This window comes from Prenolepis imparis, unplaced genomic scaffold, assembly GCF_030444845.1.
Source record: "Prenolepis imparis isolate NDT839.2.m4 unplaced genomic scaffold, iyPreImpa1.0 SCAF_5, whole genome shotgun sequence".
Taxonomy (NCBI): domain Eukaryota; kingdom Metazoa; phylum Arthropoda; class Insecta; order Hymenoptera; family Formicidae; genus Prenolepis; species Prenolepis imparis.
The window spans coordinates 6,681,969-6,708,150 of record NW_028141163.1 but is presented as its reverse complement, the minus strand read 5'-3'; the positions used below and the strand labels follow the sequence as shown (position 1 = coordinate 6,708,150).

The 26,182-nt window shown below is 37.3% G+C and overlaps 2 protein-coding genes and 1 long non-coding RNA gene across 3 annotated transcripts in view; 2 read left to right on the top strand and 1 right to left on the bottom strand.

Moving 5' to 3' along the window:
• Nucleotides 1–8,370, top strand: part of LOC145936727 (uncharacterized) — a 117,051-nt gene extending 108,681 nt beyond the window's left edge. The window contains exon 2 of the mRNA XM_083039195.1: nt 8,327–8,370. Within this exon, the coding sequence (XP_082895321.1) occupies nt 8,327–8,345 (19 nt within the window). The 3' untranslated portion in view covers nt 8,346–8,370. The remainder of the gene's footprint in view (nt 1–8,326) is intronic.
• Nucleotides 1–26,182, top strand: part of Mesr6 (misexpression suppressor of ras 6) — a 660,805-nt gene that overhangs the window by 311,908 nt on the left and 322,715 nt on the right. The window lies entirely within an intron of this gene.
• Nucleotides 1–26,182, bottom strand: part of LOC145936729 (uncharacterized) — a 93,093-nt gene that overhangs the window by 26,724 nt on the left and 40,187 nt on the right. The gene's annotated exons all lie outside the window — the stretch shown is intronic.

The window sequence follows — 26,182 nt, the reverse complement described above, 5'->3', positions numbered from 1 at the left end:
TAAATATACGCGCCATCGTTCATCCGGGGATAAAACGTTGCAAAAATCCCGAAAGACGAGCGTATCCTCGTGCAAAGTGACCGCGGGTATAATTAGGAAGAAAATACACGATATACGTTTCGGGGATTTTTCTCTGGTTTAGTCTCGAGGTCCCCTTCCGAGATGATACGATTTGATAACTTTTGTTAAATTACAGTGAATTAAAACAACAATAATCTTAATTTTAATTTTTGACAGAAGCACTGAACGATAATATTTGACATTGTCGATTAATTATTTTTATCACTATTTTTTTGTGAATAAAATATATTGGAAAACCAGCGAAGAGCGTCCAAGATCATCATCAGGTTTTCTTTTTTACGTTTCTTTATAATAATCGGCAAAGTTTCGAAAGTATTTCATAGCAAGTGTATAAGACCGCGAGCAGGCTGTGTTCGGAGATTGTCGAACAAATTCTTCTCACCGTTCACTTCGCCCTTAAACCATTAGGATGTGAATGTCACGTTCGCGCGAGAGAATTGTTCTGCAACGCGGCAACAGAAATCATTCTCTCGCGATTTATAACGTAGATACGACCTGGATATCGCCTGATGTGGCCTGATATGGCTTATTCGCTTACGTCGATCTTCGTACGTTGAAAGAGAATTTCCTTCTGAGAATCACGCGAGAAAGAGAAAAAGAGAGACGGGGGAGAGCACGAGGGAGATGTGCATCGCGAAGAAATTGTACAAATAATGCAGCGTGCATTTGGCGCAATACCCGCATTTCGGTTGTCGTGCAAATCGGAGAGAAAGTTCGAATCGTCGGCATAAAGTACGAGAAAAAATCTTTCTTCAAGGCGTGAGAGATCCTCGCGAGAGCGGCGGATGCTTATTATCCTTCTGCACCTGCAGGCGAGAGAGGAAGGCCTTTTATCGGCGTTCCGCAGTCGGAATGAAATCACCTTCGCGTTTATCTCGCTACGCAAGACGGGATACCTCAACGGTGTAATCGCGAGGACTTTCCGCGCTCTACTCGCGAATCATAACAGGAATATTATTCGATTACTACCCGGCCAGGATATGGGACACCTAATAGTCATCGTGAGGCAGCTCCGGGCTATATGCTCGTATAAAGGATCAATGAATGTAAAAACCTGGCAGAAACGTAAAAGGATGAAGCAACTTGCATGCGATAGCGAGAACATGTACAGCTGTCCCGGAAAATTTTTATTATTAATTTACATCACGTATCTGTTTCAGAAGCAAAAGAAAAGATCACTTCAACAAATAATGTTTCAAATGTATGCCGTTTGATACAACTAAATTGAATTAATTAAAAGTGCTTACATAAAGTATCTAAATTAAAGTATTTTCACTCGAATCATTTTTTTTTTAAACTTTGTATAATATATTATTTATACATGAAATTTTTATTCATAGAAAATTTCAAATTTGTCGTAAAGCTACAAAAAATGTGAAATTTTGCTCCGTGTACATTTCGTAATTTATTATTTTAATAGTACACATTTACACTTAAAGCGAATTGCAGTTTTTGAGTATGTGATGCAATGATTCTAAGTAATAATTAATATAAAAAAATGTACTATGTATATATAATTTTTTTTCATAAAGTTTCATATTTATTTTTGCTCGATAATAAAAAAAAAAAAAATAACTGGAATCTCATAGAAAGCAATTCGAATTAATATGCGTTCGACACGCGCGAGCATACGCGCCGAAGGGTTTCGCATGAAAACAATACGGGGACTCTCGCGCACGAAAATCAATTCGTTTTTCATTCTCCGTTGCTCGGCTCCTTTCATTTGCCACATGTCGGAATCGGACAGTAGTTGAGCCGCAGCCGGCACCCTCGTCCTTGTGACACCACGAGACGCGCTGAACAATACTCGGGCCATTTCAACAATCCTGTCACGCGGTAGCCGCGAGATAGAATCGAGGAAAAAGTTTCGGGGGAGGCCTCCGAAGGAGAGGGTAAAAAATGTGCAAGCGCACGTAGTACATCCGTCGCTTTGCATTCAGACGAGCGCAGAGAATACGAGAGATTTCGATATACTACTACCTACACATATATTTTTTCTTTCTCTCTATCTCTCTCACTGAGCGCGAAGGCGCACCCTTTCTATGCGATGAAGCGAGGAAAGGGGACGTTCTACGATGTTCCGTATATACATGCACCCCTGACATAGTCAGAGAAATTGAAAATAATAATAGCGACGCGATGACAAAAAAAACCGACAAAAAATGCGGTACTTTTTAATCCGAAATAGTCGTGCCCGTGATATGCAGATTTCGCGGAGGCGCCCTTTCTTTACGCGCCGCTTTTTGTGCTGCGTTTTTTGCGCGCATCCTTGCAACACGCGGGCTCGCATCGCGCAGTTCCGATTTTAAATCAATCGAGCGTAATGCGGAACGCGCGGCTGTGAAATGGTACATTGGTGAATAATAATGAAATAATCTTCATTCTCATGGTAAAAAATAATAACGCGAGGTCATTGATATTTAATTCTCATACGGATGGCAGTCTACAATGCATTCGTGCTTTCGCATGCGATTTATTATACGTACGGTCATATGAATAAAAATTAAATAAAATATTTGTTGTGTGAAAAAGAATGAATTACAATTAAGAGAAAAATGTAAGTGTTTTCTCGAAAAATATTTTAAAATATTTTATATATATTTATATTTTATTTTGTATTTTTTTAAATATAATGCATTATTATATATACATAATTAAGCTTTATATTTACCGTACTCATTATTTATTTAATGTCGTTGAAATAATAACTATATCTACTGAAATTTTCAAAGTAGGAAGCTCCACGTGGATTTTAATAACATCCATGGTGTTAACGTATTAATATTTACTCATATGCTCGCTTTTTCTCTCTTTTTTCTATTTCTCATTATCTGTCTGGCCGATGTGTTAGTCGTAAATGAGCATAACGTATGCTGCGGTCTTGCAAGTGATTAATCTCTCCAAACGCCTACATGCGTGCTCAAGTCTCGAATATTTCCCGCTGTGCGCATAACTGGATATTGTCTCCAGACATCGATTTCTATCATGAATTGGAAATTTGTGTTGTTTTTTAATTATTGTTTTACTGTTAACAATTTTTTTTAAACTTTAAACACATAAGAATATAACATACAATTACAACCTATCAATATTGCTGATATTAAAAATAAGATCACGAAGAGGTATGTCATAATTGCAAAACAAGAATATATATATGTACATATATATAAAAAGTTTCAATCCTTTCAATCCTTTATATAAAAAGTGACTTAATATTCAAATTGATAGATATCTCAGCTCTCCATAATTAGTAACATTCGTGTCGAATGAAATGAAACATTATCCCGCTATCTCGCCTCTTCGCCAGAAGATGAAAACCCGTAAGCGTAAAATTGTATATCTAATAGCATCGTGCAGTAGTATAGATTCGTAATTTACACCCTGTCTCGTTATATCATGTCCGATAGCTGGACCAGAAACGTCCGTTCGATCGCGGATGAAGTTGTTAATTTCACGTCACCGTTTCTTGTCTTATCCATCCAGAAAGAGACTAGGTCAAGACGAATTACTATCATAGATAGCTCTGCCATCATTGATTCTCGTTACCATGAACGGAATAAAACGACCTGCCCGCGAAGCGTCGTCGGGCGATTAATGAGCGCGAGATCGGCGCGATCTCTCCTCTTCTTCGTCCCTTCCTTCGAGAGAATCGCCGCGAGTCAGTTCTCTGAAAGCTGTCATTGTACCGGCTGGTCTCGACTCTCCGTTGCGAGCTCTCAGCGGAGGCTGCATCGTCAGGGTTAAGAAACTCGCGTTCGGAGAGACCAAGCACGCGAAGGCTGCTCCTCCTCCGGAGCGCGGGGGAGCCGGGTCTCTCTCTCTCGTTTTTTGCTCCAGAAATACGGTCTCTGGAGTCAGTCACGGGCACGGCACGTATATATATATACGCACGTTCACAGCTGTCCCGGCCATCTCCTCTTTTCATCCCGCTTGCAAACAATAACAACCATTCTCTGTTTGCTTATATAACCCTCCTCGGACAACGGTTCGAATTAAATTCCTGCCACATATATACAACCGGCACTCACTCTCTTCGCGGCGTGAATGGCGCGTTCGAAAACGCCAAAATCGCCGGAATTCGTGAAATCGATTGCGACATAACGAATATGAAAAGAGGTCAAAAACGATTACGGAACTATATGAAACCGGGAGAGCGATTTTGTTTCGTTTCGGTAAATTGCGAAATTTTTGCTACCGCTCGAGTGTGGAATTTCATTCGCGGTTTTTGTTTGTTTGACCACTTTTTCGTCGGTTCTTGATATTATTGGTCAATAGCCCCTATCACCCGGCGTAAACGCGCTTTTTTTTTTCTTTACACGCACGAATGTTTGTCCATTGTTGTACTTTACAATGATTTGCTTGCGAAAAACAAAATAAAAGAAAATCAGTAAACATAATGCAAATGCTATTAATTTTTTTCCTCTGAAAAAGAAATTATTATAATTTCAGAGAAACATTTCAGAGAAAATATTTCACCAAAACATTTCTGCAAAGAAAAAAAGATACCGTTATTGAAGATTTCAAAAATTTGTTTTAGCAAGAGTTTTTTATGAGATGTTTAATTGATTTAATTGATATAGCATGTATTTAATACTGTAGTTGGAAAAAGTGTAAAATAAAAAAAAAATTTTTTCATCTATATAGATACATCTTGCTTAGAGAAATCACATTTGTGGATCTGAAAGTTTTTAGAAAATATGTAGAGTTATGTTTTACCGGTGATGCGTGCAACGAGATGAATCTGTATTAAGACAAATGGTTCATGGTATAATAAAAAAAATGAGACGTAGGGGGTCGAAGGGCAAAAGAAGGGTGTCCAGGCAATATTTTGAACGAACCAGCGCCGTCCGATTATTAATCCACTCGCTGGAAACCCGATGTTTTCGTCGTGTTCTCCAATGGGTCATTGCTCGTAGTTCAGTGATTCTCAACTCGTAAAATGTCGCTCAATTTAGACGCATTCGCTATAATATGTTGAAGACATGAATTAATTTATAGCTATGTATATTCATGCTATAATTATGAAAAAATTCTATCTAGTTTAATAAAATTTTATTATCAATAACGTATATGTACAATGGAGAAAACTGACTGCAACGATAAAATATTTTTTTCACATACGTTATTATCAGAATAAATAGATTATAAATATAAAAATGAATTTATTATTAAGCTAGTAATATATAATATAGAAAATTTTGCGGCAAAAATTACAAGTTTTTTTTTGTTTGTTCTTAAGCTTTGTTCTTATCATCACACGATAGCTTTTTGCAGAAATTACTTTGCACTATCCGTTGATTTTGCTTCTTTTCGAAAGAACCCGAGAGAAATCTCGATGTAATTTAGACCGTGTGCAAAACATCACGTTATGAACGTACGAGCCGGGAAGATTGTTCGATGTAACGAGAGGAGCTTCGCGAACGTCAGCCGGTTTTTGTCTCACGAGAGAAGATTTGACTGCGGCGCACATAATACGAGTCATAAGGCGTAAATTGCTGCGCGGGTGAAGGAACGTTTTTGCACTCCTCTAATGCGTCAAATCTCTAATACTTTACGTCAGTAGGTGTTAGAATATACTGTTGAAGTCATTCATGCGAGAATTTATGAGCTGAGTGCCTTGTAGATTATCAATGTTTTAACGACTCAAATGCATTTTTCGAAATTCTTTTCGCATTTGCATTCATTGAATTTATAATTTCAGATTTGCATTTAATTTATATAAAATTGCTACTTTTTTAATATTATATTGTTGATTACCTCGACCTATTGATCTGGTAGTAATAATTTTTGCACATTCTATGACGTTCATATGTATGTTTGGCCAAGTTGTCATTATTGAGAACATTGCATTTTAAATAATGTTTTGGATATCTTCCATCATGTTTTTTTTTTTTTGAGGGAATGGTATAAATTTCAGAAGACTTTTAAACACATTAGAACACTTCATAACATATCGAGAAAAAAAAGATATATCGATGTAGGTGTATCAATGTCTTAAAATCATGTTTACATCGAGTGTTACAAACGATAAATAGAAAGGCATATTGAAAGAAAACGACATATATCAAATATACCGTAAGCAGATTATTGCTTGGTTCGTTCAATGACAGGAGACAGGAGTCTAGGCGCCAGCAACAGCAGCAGCGGCGGCGGTAGCAGCAATTCTCCTTGCTGAAGGGTCCTCGTCTACGGATCTCCGAGCCGAGCCACCCTTGAGCACGACTCGCTCTTCGTATAACCCCTCCTTGTCTCATGGCATCAACGTTTCACGTAGGCAGTCAGGGCCTTTTAAGCATATAAATTATTAGAGCCGCTTCAAGAGCCACTTGGAATCCGCCATTGTTGCCTGGTGTATGCTTAGATGCTCATAGACGAGATGTTCGTATCCAGCACCTAGGAGACGAAGGAGACTAATCCCAGGAAGCCACTTCAGAATCCACTCATCGTCCCTGTATCCCCGAGGATGTTGCATCTTGCAGTTGCAAAGGCACTACATGTTGCGACAATTCTCGGGGATCTTAATTTTAACACTAAGTACACATACACACACGAGACAATATTAATTTCGGATAATAAGATGCGCTCGTAAAGCTCATTAAGTGTCAAGAATTATGATTGCGCGAAGTTTTTTATCGCGCGCAAATTATCAATTATATAATAAACAGAAATTGATCTCTGTAATATAGTAATCTTTTTATCTAAAATTATATATATAGTAAAATTTTTAAAATTATTTTATTTATTTTGCATAATGTTAAAATAATAATATAATATGTTAATGTGTTTTAATGTGTTTTATTCTATCTCTTATTGCTTTTAATTTCAATTTCTACATTCACCTTTTTTAGATGTTTGTAATGTCAGAAGCAACTAGCGAGCGAAAATATCAGTATGAAGTGTCTTCCAAGTTAATGGCCATGTAGAAGCGACGCACTTGACGCATTCTTAAGTGTTTGCGAATGAATTAGGAATGAACTACCAGAGTAGCACTTGTAAAATATTAATTATAAAATTATGAGAAATGTATGATGGCTTTCGACTTGTAATAATATAACTTGGCTAAGAAATAAGTGTCATGTTATTAAGAAATACAAAATCTCTGTTACGCAATTATAATCGATTATATACGAGGATAGTCATAAGATTCTGCACATCAAGGTTTCTGATACGTAAAATATATAAAAGAAAATAAGAAATAGTATGAATAATATTTTTATAACTATAGAAATATGATATTATTTTTTACTTTCTCGATATATATACATAGACATTATATCGTTACTATTACTTTAAATAGATTTTTTCAGCGCATTTATGAGCAAATGTAAATGTGGTCAAGCTGGTTCCATCGCTTTTTCAACATTTCAAGCGATATATCGTCCATGTGGATATATCGTAAATTATTATTTTACGTGGCGGTTTTACTTACCGTCCAATGGGCCATTATCGGCACTTTTTAAATTCCGCTTTTAGGGTTATCTCAGAGATCGTTGATGTTAAATCGAGTACGCATCGCCGAACCTCTTTTATGCTAATCAGTGCTGATGCCGGAATTTTTAGTGAATTACAGTGCCTCTCTATCACCTTCGTTCATTCTAAAATGCTAATCGGTCATAAAGAGAAATCTATATCGCCATCCGACCGATACAACGCGACGCTTCCGTTTAACAATATTCATTACTGTTGCATATATCGCGACACACACGCAATGCATGCGCGGTCACCGACTCTTACTAGATTTCCGGTAGAGTTAAAAATATGCTTTACGACGTACATATCTGCGTAAAATCTAATTTTACTATACCAATAAACACTTGTCGCTGATTCGGTGAAATTGATTTGTACGAATTAATATGTTCTATTTACGTAATTTAAATTTCTTATTAATTTGTTTACGCACACGCGCACATAGATTTAAAAGTCCGGATTAATATAAAAAATTGTTTGCTTCCAATATATACAACTATGTAATGTCTTCTTTAACATAAACGATTTATTTGACATTATTTGCGCATCTTATATCAAATATTATTATAAATTATGATATACACATATGTACATTTTGTTTATTATTATCGAAAAATAATGGAAAAATCTGATAATGAATAGAGCAAATATACATATAGCCACACAGAAAGATGTCCAAATTCTTGATATGGAAATAATAAAAATAAATGTTCCGCACGCGTCTTTTTATCACAGTGATCAGTCAGATCGATATCTCGATTATGAATTTTCACCGCAGGCGCAAGAGTTTTGGATAAATCGCCGACATCTGGATATAGGATCTGCGCCATCGCCGATCGCGATCTACACGCTACACGTGAACGGCATACGGATTGCCATGATCTCGCGACACTTTTCAAGGTCCGATGAAATCGGTCGTAATTGCATGTAGGTAGCAGGTGATCCGCATGAAGGGGACACGGAGCGTCCAATTTGTGCTCGCATCTGCCTAACGATAGCCTGCGTTGACGAAATGTAAATTGAGTACGCAGGAAGAGAGCATGGACATGCAGCATCTCTCTTTCATGCTTTATATTCAAGGTTATATATTTCCAATATCGGATACGGATCGATGATAATATAATTCGTATAATGATTTTCAAGAGAAAAACAAGCGCGCGTCCAGAATCAAATATATGTATTCAAGAACCTGTATATAATAAGTGTGTAAAAATATAGCTCAATTAATCAGTTCGTTCGATTTACTAGCTTGTCCCCTTGACCAACTTCCTCCTCTCGTTTGCGGAATACTAAAAGCCTTCTTGTTAGAAGAAACCTGTACGTAATCATTTATCGAAAAGCATTACTATCAAAGGTTATTGAATTTCATGAAGGGCAATAACGATTCGTTGTCATTTGATCGAGAATCCGGATTGACATGAAGCGATCTAATGATTATATATAGTCGTTATATATAGGCTTCTCTACCCGTTGAACGAATCTAAATTATACATTCTGGTTGTGACAATTCCAGTTTTTTGAGACGAAAAATATATTCTATGTGTATACGTCTCTAATAGAAAAAAATTATATGAATTAATAATAGACAATCAAATATCGATAACACAAATACAGTGATAGTAAAATTATCATTACATGCTTTTTGTGAAAGATAATAAATTCTTGATTATATATCGCGCTATTATGTTCTAACGTGAACATTTTATGTGATAAAACGTAATTTTATGTTGAATAGTTTGTCGTAAATAATTCTACACAACATCCATGAGTTAGATGTAAATCACTAATTATACGATCTAGAAGATCGACCCTTTCTAAACGGCTTTTCCGTAATGAAATTCATGAATGTCTATTGAATGTCTATACAATAACCACTTTAGTATTATGCTGATTTCGTATTTAATAATAAATTAAAAATTAATAATAAAGTGCAGAAATTTCATTTATGCGTAATAAAGCGCATAAATGAAATTTCTGCACTTTATTATTAATGAGAGTGTATGATATAAAAATCACAATCTTATAATATGTACAAAATCAAAGATAAATAATTTATATAATGATAATGTATAATATATAAAATAAATGTATATAAAGTAATAAAAAGTATAAAATAAATTATAAAAGATATATAATATTATACATTATATTTATATATTATCATTAAATAATTCTATTTAAAAGGTATTTAATCTGCATAGAAATAAAATTTTATCCCTGTGTACATACATATATATATTTTTTATACATATATACATATACATATATATATTATATATCTTGGTGCGCAAATTTATTTGAATCTCATTTAATCCCCGTTGCGAGATGTACGTTTACGACGACATTTGGTTCTTACAAAGTCAGCTTCGATACTTCGCTAGTAAGTAATGTCCCACGTATTTTACACTGTGGGTCGCTCGTCCCGGCCTGGTCGCGCTGTTTATATGTGCGGTGAACCACACCCAGGATTTCTAAACGCCCGTAAATATCCATCGCCGCCGGAGAAACTATCTCTCGAAAATCCGAAAGAACTAGCGCTACGACGTGAAAGTGTTACTTTGCAAGCTAGGACCACCAACGTTTTAAAAAAAAGATATAATCGCTTGTCTTTGATATATATATATATATATATATATATATATATATATATCAGATTTTCACACGTCTCTCTCTCTCTTTCTCTTCCTATAATCTATTTATCTATCTGATGTGGTAAAATATATAACGCGTAAAATACATGATCTTAAGACTTCAATTTCATGTGCTCTGTCTTTTTGCCATGCCAATATAATCTCCGAAGACTCGCTTATCCTTGATAAAAATTGATTTTTATTGAACGATATAGTCTATTCTATATTAAAAACGAAAAAATGTATATATTATAATTTGTTAACTTTTTATAAATATTATAAATCTTGATCAATATATAACAAATAAGAAACAAAATAAATATAACAAAGCGTTACCAATTGAAACATTGCATCAAAAAATTGTCGATATTTGTCTGATCAAATATGTTTTCTTTCCGACTATAAAACGGCAAAATTATACCTCATTTCGACTGCAGCATACACAAACAAGTAGATTTTATGTCTAATGACCCTTCGGCATGGAGTTTATTATATACATATATGCCCGACCTAAATGTAAGCATCCGTTACATTGGCTGAAAAATTTTTCGCGGACATGCACGAGGCATCGTCCGGTGGAGTTAGTTTGCACTGCAGACGCTACATCGGTGCTGGTCGTTCACCGTGGCGCAAAAACCGAGACCATCCATCTCAAGTCCAGACAGCGCCCTTACGAATTCCAGAGACGTACGTGCCGTATAATTACAACGTAAAAATTTACATCGCCAGCGAGACCACAGTTGGGTCTGCTTCTCGCAGAGGCGTTCTTAAAAAATGGTAGTAGCACCACACAGAGAGAAAGAGAAAGATGGAAAGAGAGAAAAAGAGAGAAAGATAGAAGGAGGAAGAAGAAGAAGAAGAACCATGAGCGGGGAGAAGGAAGAGCGTGGCGGAAAAAATGGTTTCGCACTCTCCGAATCTTTTCGTTCGTTCGTGCTACACGCGCACACAAGAGATAGGTATTGCGATGAGTTCCGACAAGCAGCTTAAGGATTTCAGGGTCTGCGCCGGACCATATAATTGAAACGTAAAAATTTAGTGCGCCGGAACGGCCACGTCTGTCCGCTTAGGCCACACGTAATGCAGATATATCATTAAAAACGTCGGCCTATGGTGACGGACAAGTCGTAAAAGCTCAAGACCCCAGCTCTATGAGCTGCGTTTACCGTCGAAGCCAAATAGCCCGACAGCAGATGCGCCGCGTCTGATGCCTGGTATTGGCGAACAATTTATGGTTGTGTCTGCAAAAATCCGTCATTCCATTGAATTTATTATTGCAAAAATCCATGTGTCTTTTATGGAAATTGAGAAGAGAAAATGTTTCTCAAATATTTTAAATTGAATGTTTTACAGATGATATGTGAAAAACAATAATATGCATCAATTAATTTTTATACACTTCATATAAATGATAATCGCTATTGTACTAATTAATTTTTTAATTAAGATATTTTAGTTAAATTAATAATTGTGCAATGAGACATGTTTTATAAATCTCATTTGTGCTCATTCTGTGTCCTATTGACAATTTAACTTCTTTAAAGAATGGAATAAACGTGTATGTTTTTAAACTGCCTTTAAACTACTTTACCTTTTTGTGTGTCTCGCAGAATAATATCTCTATTTAGCGTTTCATGATTTAAAAATTTATATGAAGAAAGATTAGTTAAAACAATTTATTGTAATTGATGAGTACACATTCGCGTTACCCAGTTAAAGTCACTCTCTCGGAAGAAGAGGTAAAGGAGCTCGTAGAATCAGTTTTACGAGCGCGCGATAAATTATGATCTGTCAAAACAGGACTACCAGCCACGTTCTTACAATTGATACCAGCTTCGCGCAGGTGCAGTGAATATTTTTGACATAAAATGTTGACATAGCAAAAATATCTAATTTAATACTTGTCAAATGTAACAATCTTTTTCCTATTTTTTTAGATCAATATATCTCACTCTAAGTTATCTCTAAGTTATTAAAAAATTAGCCGGAAGATGCGACTTTCGCGCATCTTATCGATAATAGTAAGCCATAATTTATATCTATCGACACGGTTATTAATATTTCTTGAAGTCATTTGTGCAAAAGTACATTATTTTGACGAAACATTCCGTTTCACTTCCCTGTTTTTCCCATCGCAATCTAAAATAGCTGCATAGATGTATTGCATAGATAGAGATTGCTCATTCTTAAATCTATATAATTTACATATACTTATTCACGTAATATATATTATAATGATATGTTAAGTTTAAACATTGTCATAATATCTCCACCCGGCATACCTATGTAACTTATAGCGGCAAAAAAGTCTACGCTACGGAGTCAGCTTGTCGGGAATGTTAAACAATAGCAAACGTTCACTTTTCAATGATACGAAATTACTTTGCATGGTACTGTAGTATGTGGTGATAGCGGTCGATTATTAAACGCCCACCTATACCTACGTCTACGGTTGAATACAAACAGCTTAATTATATATATAGCGTAAGCGGTACACACGCGATACTGCGTCGGTGCTAAGAAAAAAAATCGCGCTTTTCGTCTTCATTATCCAGAAAGACAACTATCAGTCCGCGCCGTGCGTGATATTTATCCGGCTAATGGCCGTTTTTGCGAGTTCTGCACGGGGCGACCGCAAAATTTCGCCTAGCCGCGGATAAATCACGCAGCTCTGGCCGGTTAGGAAACAGCCCAGAGGGATTTACACACGACTTGTCGAGACCTGTAATCTTCGAGCAACGCTAATTGAATGCCGCTTATGAATCACGATGGAATAGTACGGTGAGTCATAATTATTGGCAGATCGCGAGCCGCAAATATGCATCTTATGCGCGAATAACAAACGAATTCTGTAACGCGCGAAGAGGGAAAAGAAGGGGGACGAGACTCTTAAGGTAATTAATGCGATGTACTTCACGTCCTAATAAAGATGCAAATGCATCTTCGGAAGATCGCTCACCCGAGTGCGTCTAATCCTCTCTTATTGGGAGGCGCGATGACGATCGGTGCTGTCGTGTCGTTCATTAATGGTCGAGAGACTGTAACGAATCGTGACGTTAACCGGTAATGCGTTACAAGAATCGCCTTTTGCAAAAAGCAAACAAACGGCCAGGTTTTATTTACCTTAAAAGTCACGTAAACGAGCGGAAATATTCATTGCGGAGGATCATTAATTTTGTCACGGACTACCTCCAGGCGCGCTCGAGTTTTACACCACAAACCAACGTCTCTCGTCGAATTAAAAATTATTTACCGAATCAATTTCAATCGTTTTATAGAGTGTGTATGTACACTGTGCGTCGTTCAGCGCGAAAAAAAAGGGGGAAAAAACATTATACAGGCAGTCGCTTCTCTCTTCCACGGTTACGGTCCGTGCGATCGCTGGCATTGGTCTCATCGACGGTCTGTCTAATCACCACGCACTGATTCCCGGTTTAATTCGTGAGCCGACGTGTAGCAGGCGTATACAAGTCGCGTCGTTGCTAGTTATATCAGCTACCAGGAATCCTGGTCATGGCTAATCGTTAATTAGCACGACGTGTTTTATGGCGTCGAGGCTACCTGGTTGGCAGGCTGCTTTCGCCTCGTCATTTGATTTCTGCCGAAGATTGGCCGATCGGCCGATCCAATGACCGCCGGATGCCGATCGACAGGATATCCTGCCTGGTAAATTAACCGGTGCGCGGGGGCATTACGTCGGTTACGAGACCGAAAGAGAATACTGCGAAAATGGAATTTAATGGTAGCACGACGGTAACGTTTCTAATTAGCGCTAGCTGGTCCATGCTATATTACGGTGTGATCGAAATTGTCGTGCGCGAATCTATATAAATATATATACAAGAACAGATTTATTTAACGACGCCGTTAAATCGTTATATGTATTTCGCAATTATGCATTTAGCAATATCTATGTATCGGTATTTATGTATCTAAGCTATAATAAAGCAGCTGCCTCCAAAAATTTACACAAAGTGTTCCGTGAAACGCTTGTTGTATTAATATCTCATTTAACAGAGAGCTCTGAAATGAAGAATGTGTAAAAAATATTAAATTGTTAGGACATTTATTTTATCGCAGTGTCACACGTTAAAAAATAACAAAAGTATTCATATATATCTTTCATCATATATATTTCACGTATATATAAGTATTAGTGCAATAATGTGTGTATATATGCATGTATGATATTTTATAAAAAAATTAATCTTATATATAAATTAAATTTCTATACAAATTTTAAATAAAAAAAAAATATATGTAATTAACAATACTTTAAATACTCATCATACCCTAAAGTATACAAAATAAAAATAATTAAAGTTCTGTACAAACAGATTAGATTGAGTAATAATAATCTAACAAGAAAAATTTTTATTTAAATATGACGTTTGTCATGATTTTTTGCTAATTTTTCTAAAAAATTACACGTTTTTATTTTGTAAAGTATAAATGTTGATTCTACATTTCAGAATTTAGAATTTAAATTTAAAAAATTTCACATGGAATATAACAAGCATATATGGGTTTTATAACCGTATGTGTCGCGCTACATACATATATATCCGATGCAAAAATACTTTCGTGTACTGTGCGGAAGACGAAGGTAAGAGAGAGTTTATCTGTGCGCGGGCGCACGCGGAAAATAGTCGCGATACTCTAAAGTACGGCGGAATATCAGATAAGGTGCAATGAATTACCGTGCACAAAGTCACCGATTGTCAGAGATCTCATTGGCGATTGCCGTGAGCTTTCAGTGTTCAAACCGCGTGTATTTGATACCAGAGTGGCACGCAACATTGTTATATAAGCGGTGCCGGAGCAGGAACCTGGTTCCCTTCGTAAAAAGCGGAAGCAGCGAGAGAAAAGGAAAGATTTGGACGGAAGAGAAATGGTCGCGTCTCTCTCTCGGCGACAAGCTATCAGATAAGAGCACGAGATCTTTATTACTCAGAATTATGGATCGCGTTTCCTCTAAAAATCAGCAGGATAGATATGCTTCGTATATTCGGGGCGCTATCGGGGTTATCGTGAGTACGGCTACACAATGCGAGATATCAGATAAGGTTTAAAGTATAGGTACCTCGTATGATCCTTGATTATCTTACATCTCGTTAAAGATTCGCAATCTTTATTGCGGGACAGACACGTCGGGGAAGAAATGTGCTAATAATTTTAAATTTATTTCATTAGGAAGTAATGTAGAGATGCTAACAGTGATGGGGGTGATCCATTAAAGTTCTGAATTCTTCACACTCTCACAATGCTCTCTTTACTTATACATGAGTATCAGAGAGTACTCCGTGAAGAAATAGAATGAGCTGGTGTAAAGTAGAAAATAAACTAAACTGAACTACACGTATATTCTTGTCAGGCAAGATTAAGCTGGATTATACCGCGGTCATCAAAATTCACTGTGCTACGACAAAGGAAAGTAGAAAAAGACAGAATATATGCGACAATGTATCTAGAAGATAAAGAAGCTCCTCTTTTTCAAGTAAAATAGAAGAAATAAGAGAAAATAATGAAAATAACAAAAATTATCGAAGCAATTAATAATACATTGAGCTTTAGATATTAGAGTCACAAATTATAATGCATCAAATTAAAAAAGAAGAGCTCGTCAAAAGAAAACAAAGTAGGAGCAAAATATAACTTTTTTGTGGAGAGTTTGATACTGATGAAAAAATATTATTTTGAAACTTACAATACTTAAAATTTCAGAATTTGTTAATAAATATCGAAATATATTTGCTTGTATAATTAATGAACAAGTTCTAATAAATATGACGAAATCTTATTTAATTACCACGTCGAAAATTGCTTTAGGAATTATTTATTTATATAAAATAGCAAACTATTTCCTCCTTGCACAGAGAGAGAAAGAGACGCATATCTATTCGCGAATGACATCATCTCTGTGATAGCGATACAAGACATGCGAGATAAGATCTGAAAGATCGTTAGGATATGTACGACGCCGCTGGCATTCGTAGATCGTGTCGGCGATTGGCATTAGCAGCTTCCTGGCAGAATACGATCCTCCGATGCTGATCTCTTATTATTACTTGCCCGTACATACGCCGCGCGCATGCCATTTTCTTCCACTGATTATCCTCGCGATGTTTCTGCCAGCGCATAAAACGCCGCGAGAAATTATAACGAACCATAACTCGCGCGCGTGCATCATTCGCCAGTGATCCATCACAATCTACGATGATCACGAAGTTATGCGAAGGACATTTGGTTTACCACTACGCATGTAAATACGTTTACGCATCTGTGCATCGCACCGTGTGCGATCGCATTAGAAACGAATATATTTATTAATTATTACATTATTTTATTAACGATTTGCAAATTTACACGATAGACGTTTTTTTTATCGGGGTCGAGAAATTTCATGGAAAATAATTTACACTCTTACGCGTATTTTTCCACTAATTTTGAGCTCTATTAATAATGATATTTTAATATATATAACAATCTCTAAACTATCGTATAAAAATATTAATTCATGATTACGTAATTATAATGTTATTTTATTAAAAAGGAAAAAGTGTTTTGTGTTGATAAATCTAAATATAAAGCTTATCACGTATGAAGAAGAAAAAATGCGTGAGGCATAAATTATGTGTAATTAAAACATTGCTTTTCACATATCCACGGCATCTCTCTCTCTCTCTCTCTCTCTCTCTCTCTCTCTCTCTCTCTCTCTTCGAAAATCCTTTTTATGTTACCACAATGAAAAAGAGGAGTTTTTCACTAATTGTTCATGATCATCATTTCTATATCCGTGGAATTAAAATTCTCGGTAGAAAATGTGTTCGTGAAATTAATTGAAAATCAATCGCAATATATATCTTTTATTTTGATTAAATTTTTGAGTGCATTCCATTTATTTATACTGGTGCAAATTTTTTTAATTTTCGAAAGCAGGCAAGATCTAATTTTCATTCTCTCAAAAATCTCCTTCCTGCAATTAATCCATAATTCAATATCCTTATTGCACAAACGAAATTTTATATTATAAAGATAAAGGCTTCGAAAATATAATTTTAATTCCTGTAATAATGACCTACAAAAAACTTTTAATTTCACACGTTTGATTATGTCTTACGAAGTGAAAAAAAATAGTAAAACTTTTCTTTTTAACTCTCTTAATTTCTATTATTTACATTTTCCAATCTTTCAAAGTCCTTCCCCGTAATTTTGAAATCGATTTAGCGATTCTAGCGAAGAGCAGAAAAATATATGTCTGTCCTGGAGAGTGTGTCTTTCTCTCGATGGTAATCCCATGATATCTCGGTGTTTGATTTACGTCATGTATTCGTGCTCGGCTCTCACGCATGACAAAGATAAAGGAGCAAGGAGAGTAAGACCGCTGCCTACTTCGCTATTGTTCAATGATTTACGTTTGTTCTATTATCGTGCAAAGATTCCTGCCAAAGTTATCGCTGTCTGCACATCCAAGAATAGGTACCGACGAAGGATGGTGGGTAGGGAACGAAAGGGACGAGGAGTCGCGGGGGCTTTAGGAGTGACGCGATGATGGAACGAGCCAAGAGGAAGCGAACCGGGGAACGGTCTCGTTGAGTGATTATGACTTTAAACGGGCTCTAAAGAGGTCCTAATGGCATAATTATGCCGGGCATGCTTTATGAAAATTATGTTTTAAATGCATCCCAAGAATCTCGCGCTCGGTTTTCATCATTCCGGTTTGTTCGCGTCTATGCGTAACATCATCCCCCATCCTCTTCCCCCTTCCCCCGTGCCGTTTTTAATCGATTGAGCTGCAAACCCGTCCATGCATTATAATATTGCGCTATTGCACAATTGTGCATATTTTTATTTCGTTAATTATTACATTTGATGATAATGAACACTATAATAAACCATGTAAACAAATGTTATATTGCTAGTTTTACATATATGGGACGTTATACGTTCGTTAATTAAATTTAATTCGTTCCTCATGTTATATATATTCATTATTGTATCTATATTACAACAGCAATATATGAGAGATAATTTAAAATGTATAACTATATATGACATCTCTTTTTATATACGAAAGCGTTGTGCGTGACCAACCATGTCGGCGCAATACTAGACTTTTTCCCTGATTTTTCTGATCGTATTAGTAAGGAAACTTGATTCTCTTTTTCTCTTTCTCTTTAAAATCTACAAAATGAAAATGACTGTCGGGTTAAAAAGAGCAGCTAGTCGTTCGGATCGATAAATGAGGATGGAGCGAGAGGGAGAAGTAACCCTCTGCTGTTCGCTAATTGGTGGCGCTAATTAGCACCGAGGTGTTGTCTCGAAAGTCCTCTCATACACCTGTAGACATAGGCTGCAATGAGCGGTGGTACGAACGAAATTTCCACGTTAATAATCTACCGTACAATACACCTGCGCAGGGTATTATCTCATAAATGCGCATTCGCAAACGTTGCCATCCGCCTTGTTGCTCATCTCCCTCTTTCCCTCTACCTGCTATGTATCCGCGAGTAATTAGTCGCGCTGTCTCTTCTCATCTCTTTCTCATTGGATCTGCTTAAAGAGATGCGCGGCTAATTATCATCATGAGGTGAAAAATAAAAATCAAATTATACCAAAGAACTAGAATGAAAAGCCGTTTCTTCATATATTCACATTACCGCACTAGTTAAAAAAATGTTAATCCATATATATATATAAATTGTAAAAAAAGAAGAAAAACAGATTCCAGTATATATTTCAAACATATAAGATTAATAATTGTATGAAATTATTATATATTCAATGTAATAATTTTCTACACGCACCCAACACAGATTGCATTTCACGATATAATGGATAATTAAATCGAAATGTATTGTCAATTGATAAAATTCAAATTTAAGAGAAGCTCTCTCTTTCTCTCTCTCTTTCTCTCTGCTGTACGCAATAAGGGGAAATAAATTAAAACACGAAATATGCTGTTCCCATTATAGAAGAGAGAGACAATTCGCCGCTAAATAGATGTTTTTATCGCGATGACAGCTTACAATGATCTCCTGTACGAGCGCGCGCTTCCATGACCCAGAACAACACGTATCGCTGCGTAAGTATCCCACCGCCACGGATACGTGCATTTGCATATTATAACGATATCGATATGGTGGCACGTTAATACCGCTGTGTGTCGCCGATACTTGCCATATATAGTCGCGCACACCTGCGCTTGCCGCCGGCCTGCCTTTGCGCGCGGCTTCGGCATCCGGCGATTGTCCGTCCAGTCGTCGTCTCTCTCTCCTTCGCTCCTCGCATAGGTACGTCCAGACTCTTTTCTCTTTCCTCCTTTCTCGCTCCGCACCTTTTTTCCTTCTTCTTTTTCGATAATGCTTATATACATCGCGCGTTACGACCCACGGATTCTTCTTGCCTTATTATAAGGATGCTCAACATTCGTTCAAGCAATGAAATATCGATACGAAGAATGCGAGATGTCTTATAGTCGCAGCTAATAAAAAAAAAGAACAAAACACTAGAGCACTAAATTATCGAAAGCGTAATTTATTGTAATGACACATATGGAGTATTTGTCCTTTTTATAATATATGTCACATATTTTATACACATACATATTTACGATATATTTCTCGAATATCATAATTCCATCAGTTTCGATTCTTAGTATCAATTGTCCGAAAGAATTTTATCACAGCATAGACAGTGTAATGTGCGCAATTATATTGTATATATTATTTTATGTTATATATATGTATATTATGGTGATGCAGTCCAATTTTACTAGCGCGAGAAAAATTTTAGCGGACACTCGAAAAGAGAACAATGATAATATATTATACGTTATTTTATGATAACTTATCTCGCCATGTCCAGATATTCATATATCAGGAAATAGGCATGTGCGTGACATATCAGAAACACGCCATATATGAATCATGAATTATGACTTATGAATATCAATATCTATACAATATGATTTAGCGGCAATCTACGTCGTTGATATACTTGTAATAATAAACGATCGTTCTCCCTCGAGATTGATTGTGATCCGTTAATAATGGATATTCAGTACACAGATGTTCAATGCACCGTGTAAATAAAATGCCATAAAATATTTTACTTGAAATAAAATTTACATAAGCTCATTACTATATGATACATTTAATTTTAATTCCCGTCATATAAGCATTAGCGCATGTATTATTTATCGTACATCGCTGGTAATTAACAATGCAGCGTAATATATATATATATATATATAATGGCAATGGCAAAACTTGCAATATGACAGTTTTCGCCACAATGGAATAATTTATTTCGCATTCGAAAATAATGCACTTTTAGTTGCATTTTTAAGCGCAAGTTTTAGAGGCGACGTGACACACGGGGCAGCACTGCGATATTATCATCGTAATTATTCCACCCCAGTAACGCCGGACGAAACAAGTAACGCGTTGAATGTCAATAGTGCGTTACAAGAAACTATTATCATTCGTACCACAAATGTGGAGTATAATTGTTATATATATATATATAAAATAATAATTTATATTATAAATTATTATACATATAATTATATATATGTAAGCGATTTTATAGTATGTATATTTGTCATCACTCATCATTTTCATTTTATTACTGTTACTTGCGGAAAGGATCGGGTCCAGCCGCATGCTGGAAATATTCATCGGTAGACTTTATTTAGGTATATCGTTTATATCGAAAATCCAGCAAAATCTCAGTGGATCGTCGATCGGTGCGCGGTTACGGAAGAGTCGAAAATTCGAGGGTCGGTTAACCAATCTCTCCCCTTCTGGAATCGTCGCAGCGGGCGAGCTGGGGCCAATAACAAAAGCCGAAATCGCGGAGCATTAGTCAAACATCGCCACGCCGTAAACTAAACTCTACGCTGTCTTTCTCCCGTCCGATCTGCTGGAGCGAGTTATTCTCACTTCGACCGTCGATTCTCCTTCGTTCGGAGAACAAGGCGAAACTTGGCCACCTGGTGCCATCAGGAGAGTCTATGGATAAAGCCATCAATAATTCACGATCGGCGCTCCAGTGCCTGCGGTTAATACATATATTACATCTATGCGATGTTGGTATCGCATCTGTGGGCGCGAACTATCGCTTCTCGTTCCTGCTGGGAAAGGAGTGACGCGAGACAATGAGCAGAAAAGAATGATTCCAACGGGAACTGGAAGGAGGAAAAAAAAGAACGAGAAACAGATGACATTTATTGTGTCATCCTGGCGCGGTGCTTTCCGATAGGAAACTCCATCAAGGCCGACGTGAATATATTTTCTGTATTGCATCGGTGCGGTCACACATTTTTCACACATCGTCTATACGTTGCTCACCTTCTGTCGTTTCACATTCGAAAGAATGATCGATCAATTTTGTCGAGTATTATCGCGAGACCAACCTCTCGCTTTTATAATTCATACGAAGTCCTTCAACTGCTCGATCGTAGCTTAGAATTTTCGTTTCAATCTCCCGTCGGCGTCTATGTCGGCTCTGTGACAAGTGTACTCGCTGTAGTTAACTAATCTTATCGACGCACAATAGGCATCGACATTTACGCAAGCCTCATTGCATACAAACGTGAAAGAGGCGAGTGAAATCTGGAAGGAGGAGGACGTGCGTCATCTACGATGGATGCATGTATATTATGTTGCGTGAGCCGTTGCAGCAGCTGAGAGCAAACCAGAGAAAGAGAGAAAGAGAGAGAGAGAAAGGGAGAGAGAAAATCTCATAAATCTCTCGTGCAGTAAGTTTCGACGACTTACTTGCCTTCGATCTCATAAATTTCTGGTAATCTACAGGAAAATGCATGCATCGCGAGTGTGAAATACATATGTACGCGTGTGCTCATATATGATGATTCACGAACTCACGAACTTTGTTCACAAGTCCTTATTAATGTCGATTCGACAGCGCAATCTCTCACATCGTCTTATATACCGAGCACGTGCTCGGTATGTAAGTATCATCGCTAATTACCCAGCAATTTGTGGCCATTCGTATTGTTCGTACGCTTACACGTGTATAATTAATTTGTAGCACGACTGTAAATTGGAATAATATTAATAAACTACTACTACTACTTTTTCAAATAAATCTAGCCGTGTCTTCTCGAGTCCCGGAAGAGAGATTTCTAAAGCGGTACCTCTAATTGCACGGGCAGCAAACGTACAGAAAACTTAATTGTAGGTTGCAACCATGCGCGGCGAGTCCGAAACAAATTGCTGCGTGGAAAAAAATGGACGAATTAGTGATGGAAAAATTTGCATATCCACTGTTCCGTATCTTTTAGAAATATCTAACGACACAATCTCTATTTTCAAAGTGTATTGATATTAGTTATGAAAAGCAGAGCAGAGTAAATCACGTCTTTATGAAAGTAATGCTTGAAAGATGATGCAGATGTGTTGAAACAGTCTGCCTTATGTCGAAATCAAGGTGCGTATTCGCTCACCTTGCATCGCCATATAAATATCGCTGCCTCGTCCCATTACATTCTACTGATGCGTCGAGCTTTCCCTAGTTGGTAACTTCCGGTGTAACTGACAAAATGTCATTATACACATACACATACTCGGAGCTGTTTTGTAACTATAGTGCTGATCGCGACCTTGGATAATGTCGTTCCACTTGAGACTGCGTGAATTGCAATTACAATTTAGTCAGAGTACTATTGAAAATAATTTACGAGAATAGTAATCAAAGAAGAAAACTTTACATTCCGTAGTATTTTTAATCAATCTTTCGACACTTGCTTGTTTGTCTCATCGAAATAAATTACATATTCATATAATTTATTTTTACGCTATCAAATTACAATTCTACAGGAATACTGTTTTACATGCAACATGAACAAGCTCTTACTATGCATTTTACGCTCGATGAATATTGAAATTCTCAATGAATATCAAATTTCGTAGCGCTCTGGGTTTATGTGAAACGGTCGACCGCATCTGAATCAATATCCATGTGAGGCCTGCGCGTCGAAAGAAATAATCAGCTATATGCGTCAATTATTTTTTTCAAGCGCGCGGGTCACGCGTCGGGATCCAGCTGGAGGAAGCTGCGTGAAGAAGTTATTAGCATAGTACGGACGGAGAAAACCGCACAAATCCGTCCGGTTCCGCATTTCATACCGTCCGCATGTGTTGCCCGTCTCATTTCGCGCTGGTACAACCAACAACCCCGTATATAATGTTTTAATGTATCGCCATGCCGATTATTTTAATCATTTCCTCATTATCGTACCGGTGTCTCGCTGCGGCATAATTACGTACAACGACGAGCCTTCCTGGAAACAGTCGCATTCGGATTGTTTGGCCCTTAGGCAGACGTTTATCCGTCGGCACGTCCGTTCATTTATACCTCCCCGATTAGCAATTAGATGAGAGAGGCGCATACCTCGTATCGTAACGTTCGCCACCGCTCGAGTGCCTCTCTCTCCGAGCGATGAGACTCGCGCCGCGCGAGATTCCGATCGCGCATAATCGCACATTCATCGATATGCCGGCGCTAATGACCACTTTGGCATCCACGTTCTGCGAGTGATCCCAAAGAGGATCGAGAGGATTTTGGCGCTTTGATCAGTTATATACGGGTCTTAACCGCGCGGTGAGAGTGAGAAGAATCGAGAGAGACGCATATCGTGTCGGCGCAATTGCGCGATGGAAATTTTGCGAACAGATGCTCCGAGCGGCTGTGTGTTGCGCACAATCTCTCCTTGGAATAGAGAGAAAGAGAGAGAGGCGATTTCGACATTACATCATCATAATGCGCATCAGGCAGGAGGCTTAATGCACGGCTGAATGTATTGGCCGGATTAACGCAATATATGATCGCAATTGATTCTAGTCTCTACCGCAACCTTACATGTATGTATATGTACATACCATTAAATAAAATTCCTATTATAACGGATTTATGAATTTTTATGAATAAAAATATGTAAAGAATGTCGTTTTATATATATAACCTTTTCATAGATGTAGAATATTCATATACATATATTATCAATTAATTCCTCTTAGAAAAATTTGAAGATATTTTAAGTAATATAAACTTTTAGTAATGTGTGATAAATTTGCCGTTAATATATTTAAATAATCAATACATGCAGACTAATAAAGAGGAATTTCAGTATACAGACAGATACTATCGTTGTACGATATTTTTGTAAAAAAAAAAGTGCATTTTTTCGACGAAGCGGTGCATTCATTCTTCGACGATCGAAATTCGCGTCGATGCATCGCGTTCGGAAGTCTAGGACGTTTTCGCGGTAACGTGGCCGGTAATTCGGTTAACCACCTCAACTCGTATGTTTTATCCTAATGAGAACAACGGTCGTGGCCGATACGAGACTCCTGGGAATTGGCGGCGTCGACTGATGAAGACGAAGAGGGAGGCGGAGGCAGAAGGACGAGGTCGTTAAACTCACAGAGAGAGAGAGAGAGAGAAACACGGCTCCCGGGTCGCTCACGACATCGGACGGTGGCCGGCCGATACGCTAATTTAATTAGCAGGAAATGGACGAGCCGCCCGCTAGGATCTAGTATATGCGTGCGTGTGCCGCGACATTAATGCGTGAACGCTCTTGAAGGAGAGGACAGGGTATCGCGGGACCGGGATGCGCGACGTAGACGGCATATAAGCCAATTCTACTTCCGATAGCATGACCGACCTGCTCGGAATGAACCTGTAATTTACGTATCGCTACGACGACGCTGATGCGTCGTTTGATGATATCTGCGAAAAGCGGTGATGCATGCGCGCGCGCGAGCGAGCGCACGCGAGATGGAAATACGTTGACAGCCGCTGTGTGAAAGTGTATCGCGAAATTGAAATTTGCCGAGTTTGCCGGGAATCTTGATGCTATTAAGTGTACACGAGTGATCTATGACCGTCGCGCTCATCTTCGTCATGCCCGGGCTTGCGAAGGCGCGAGCGTAACTACCACGGCATGACAAATGCGCGAAAGCGCACGTTGTGCACGAAAATACTCGTTCGCGACTCGCGTATATGCATGCACATCTCCGCATTTAATCTATCTTGCGATTTTTCTTTCTCATGCCTTTCGTTTTTTTATTTAACTTGAAAATAAGATTCTTGCGAGATCAGCCGTTATATTTTATTTATTTATTTATTTATTTTTTCACAAAATGGTCAAAATAATTATCCACTTATACCTATTTTATTCGCTTTATCAGACTGCTATCTCATTTTTCACATATTAATAAAATAAATCCATTTTCATAATCTCTCATTGTAATCTCTCTTTACATTGTAATATCAAAATTTCTGTATGTTATTTTGTATATTTATTTCTACACGTTTTAATAATTTATTTCAATAATAAGTGTGCTTTGAATAAATTGGTATACTTGTTTTTCGAATATATTAAAAGATTAAAATATTAGAACATAATTGCAAGAAAATTGGAAAATTGATGAAACTTTTAAAAAAATATTCTTTTATAATGCTGATTATGTATTGATAACCAATTACGAGATGTTTCGTGTGTCCAACGAGAGATATATTAATCATAATACGCGCATTCATAGCTCATTTCGTAGCTTCGAGCGATATCATTGTAACGTCTCATTCTAACTCGTTATCTGTGACTATCAATCCGGTCAAAACACGGCTAAGCAACCTGCTGGTCTCTCGTATGAGCCGATCGCTTCCCTATCTACGATCAACAGGAAGAAATTACTCAGGAGAATGACAGTGAACGCCGAACGCCAGAGTTGTATTTATTAGCTGCATCGGGATCGGAGATCTAAGATAATGCGACGTAGAGATTGCGCCAAGTAATGATAAACAAAGAAACAAAGGGGGAGAAGGGCAAACCCGTGAGATTATCATTACATTGTAACACGATTTATAATAACGATTCGATCAATTTCCCTTCCCATGACTTTATTTTCCAGCAAAAGGTTATTTCCCGCCCATTTCTTTGCATCCAGAGAAGTCCTCGCGTTATTAAAGTG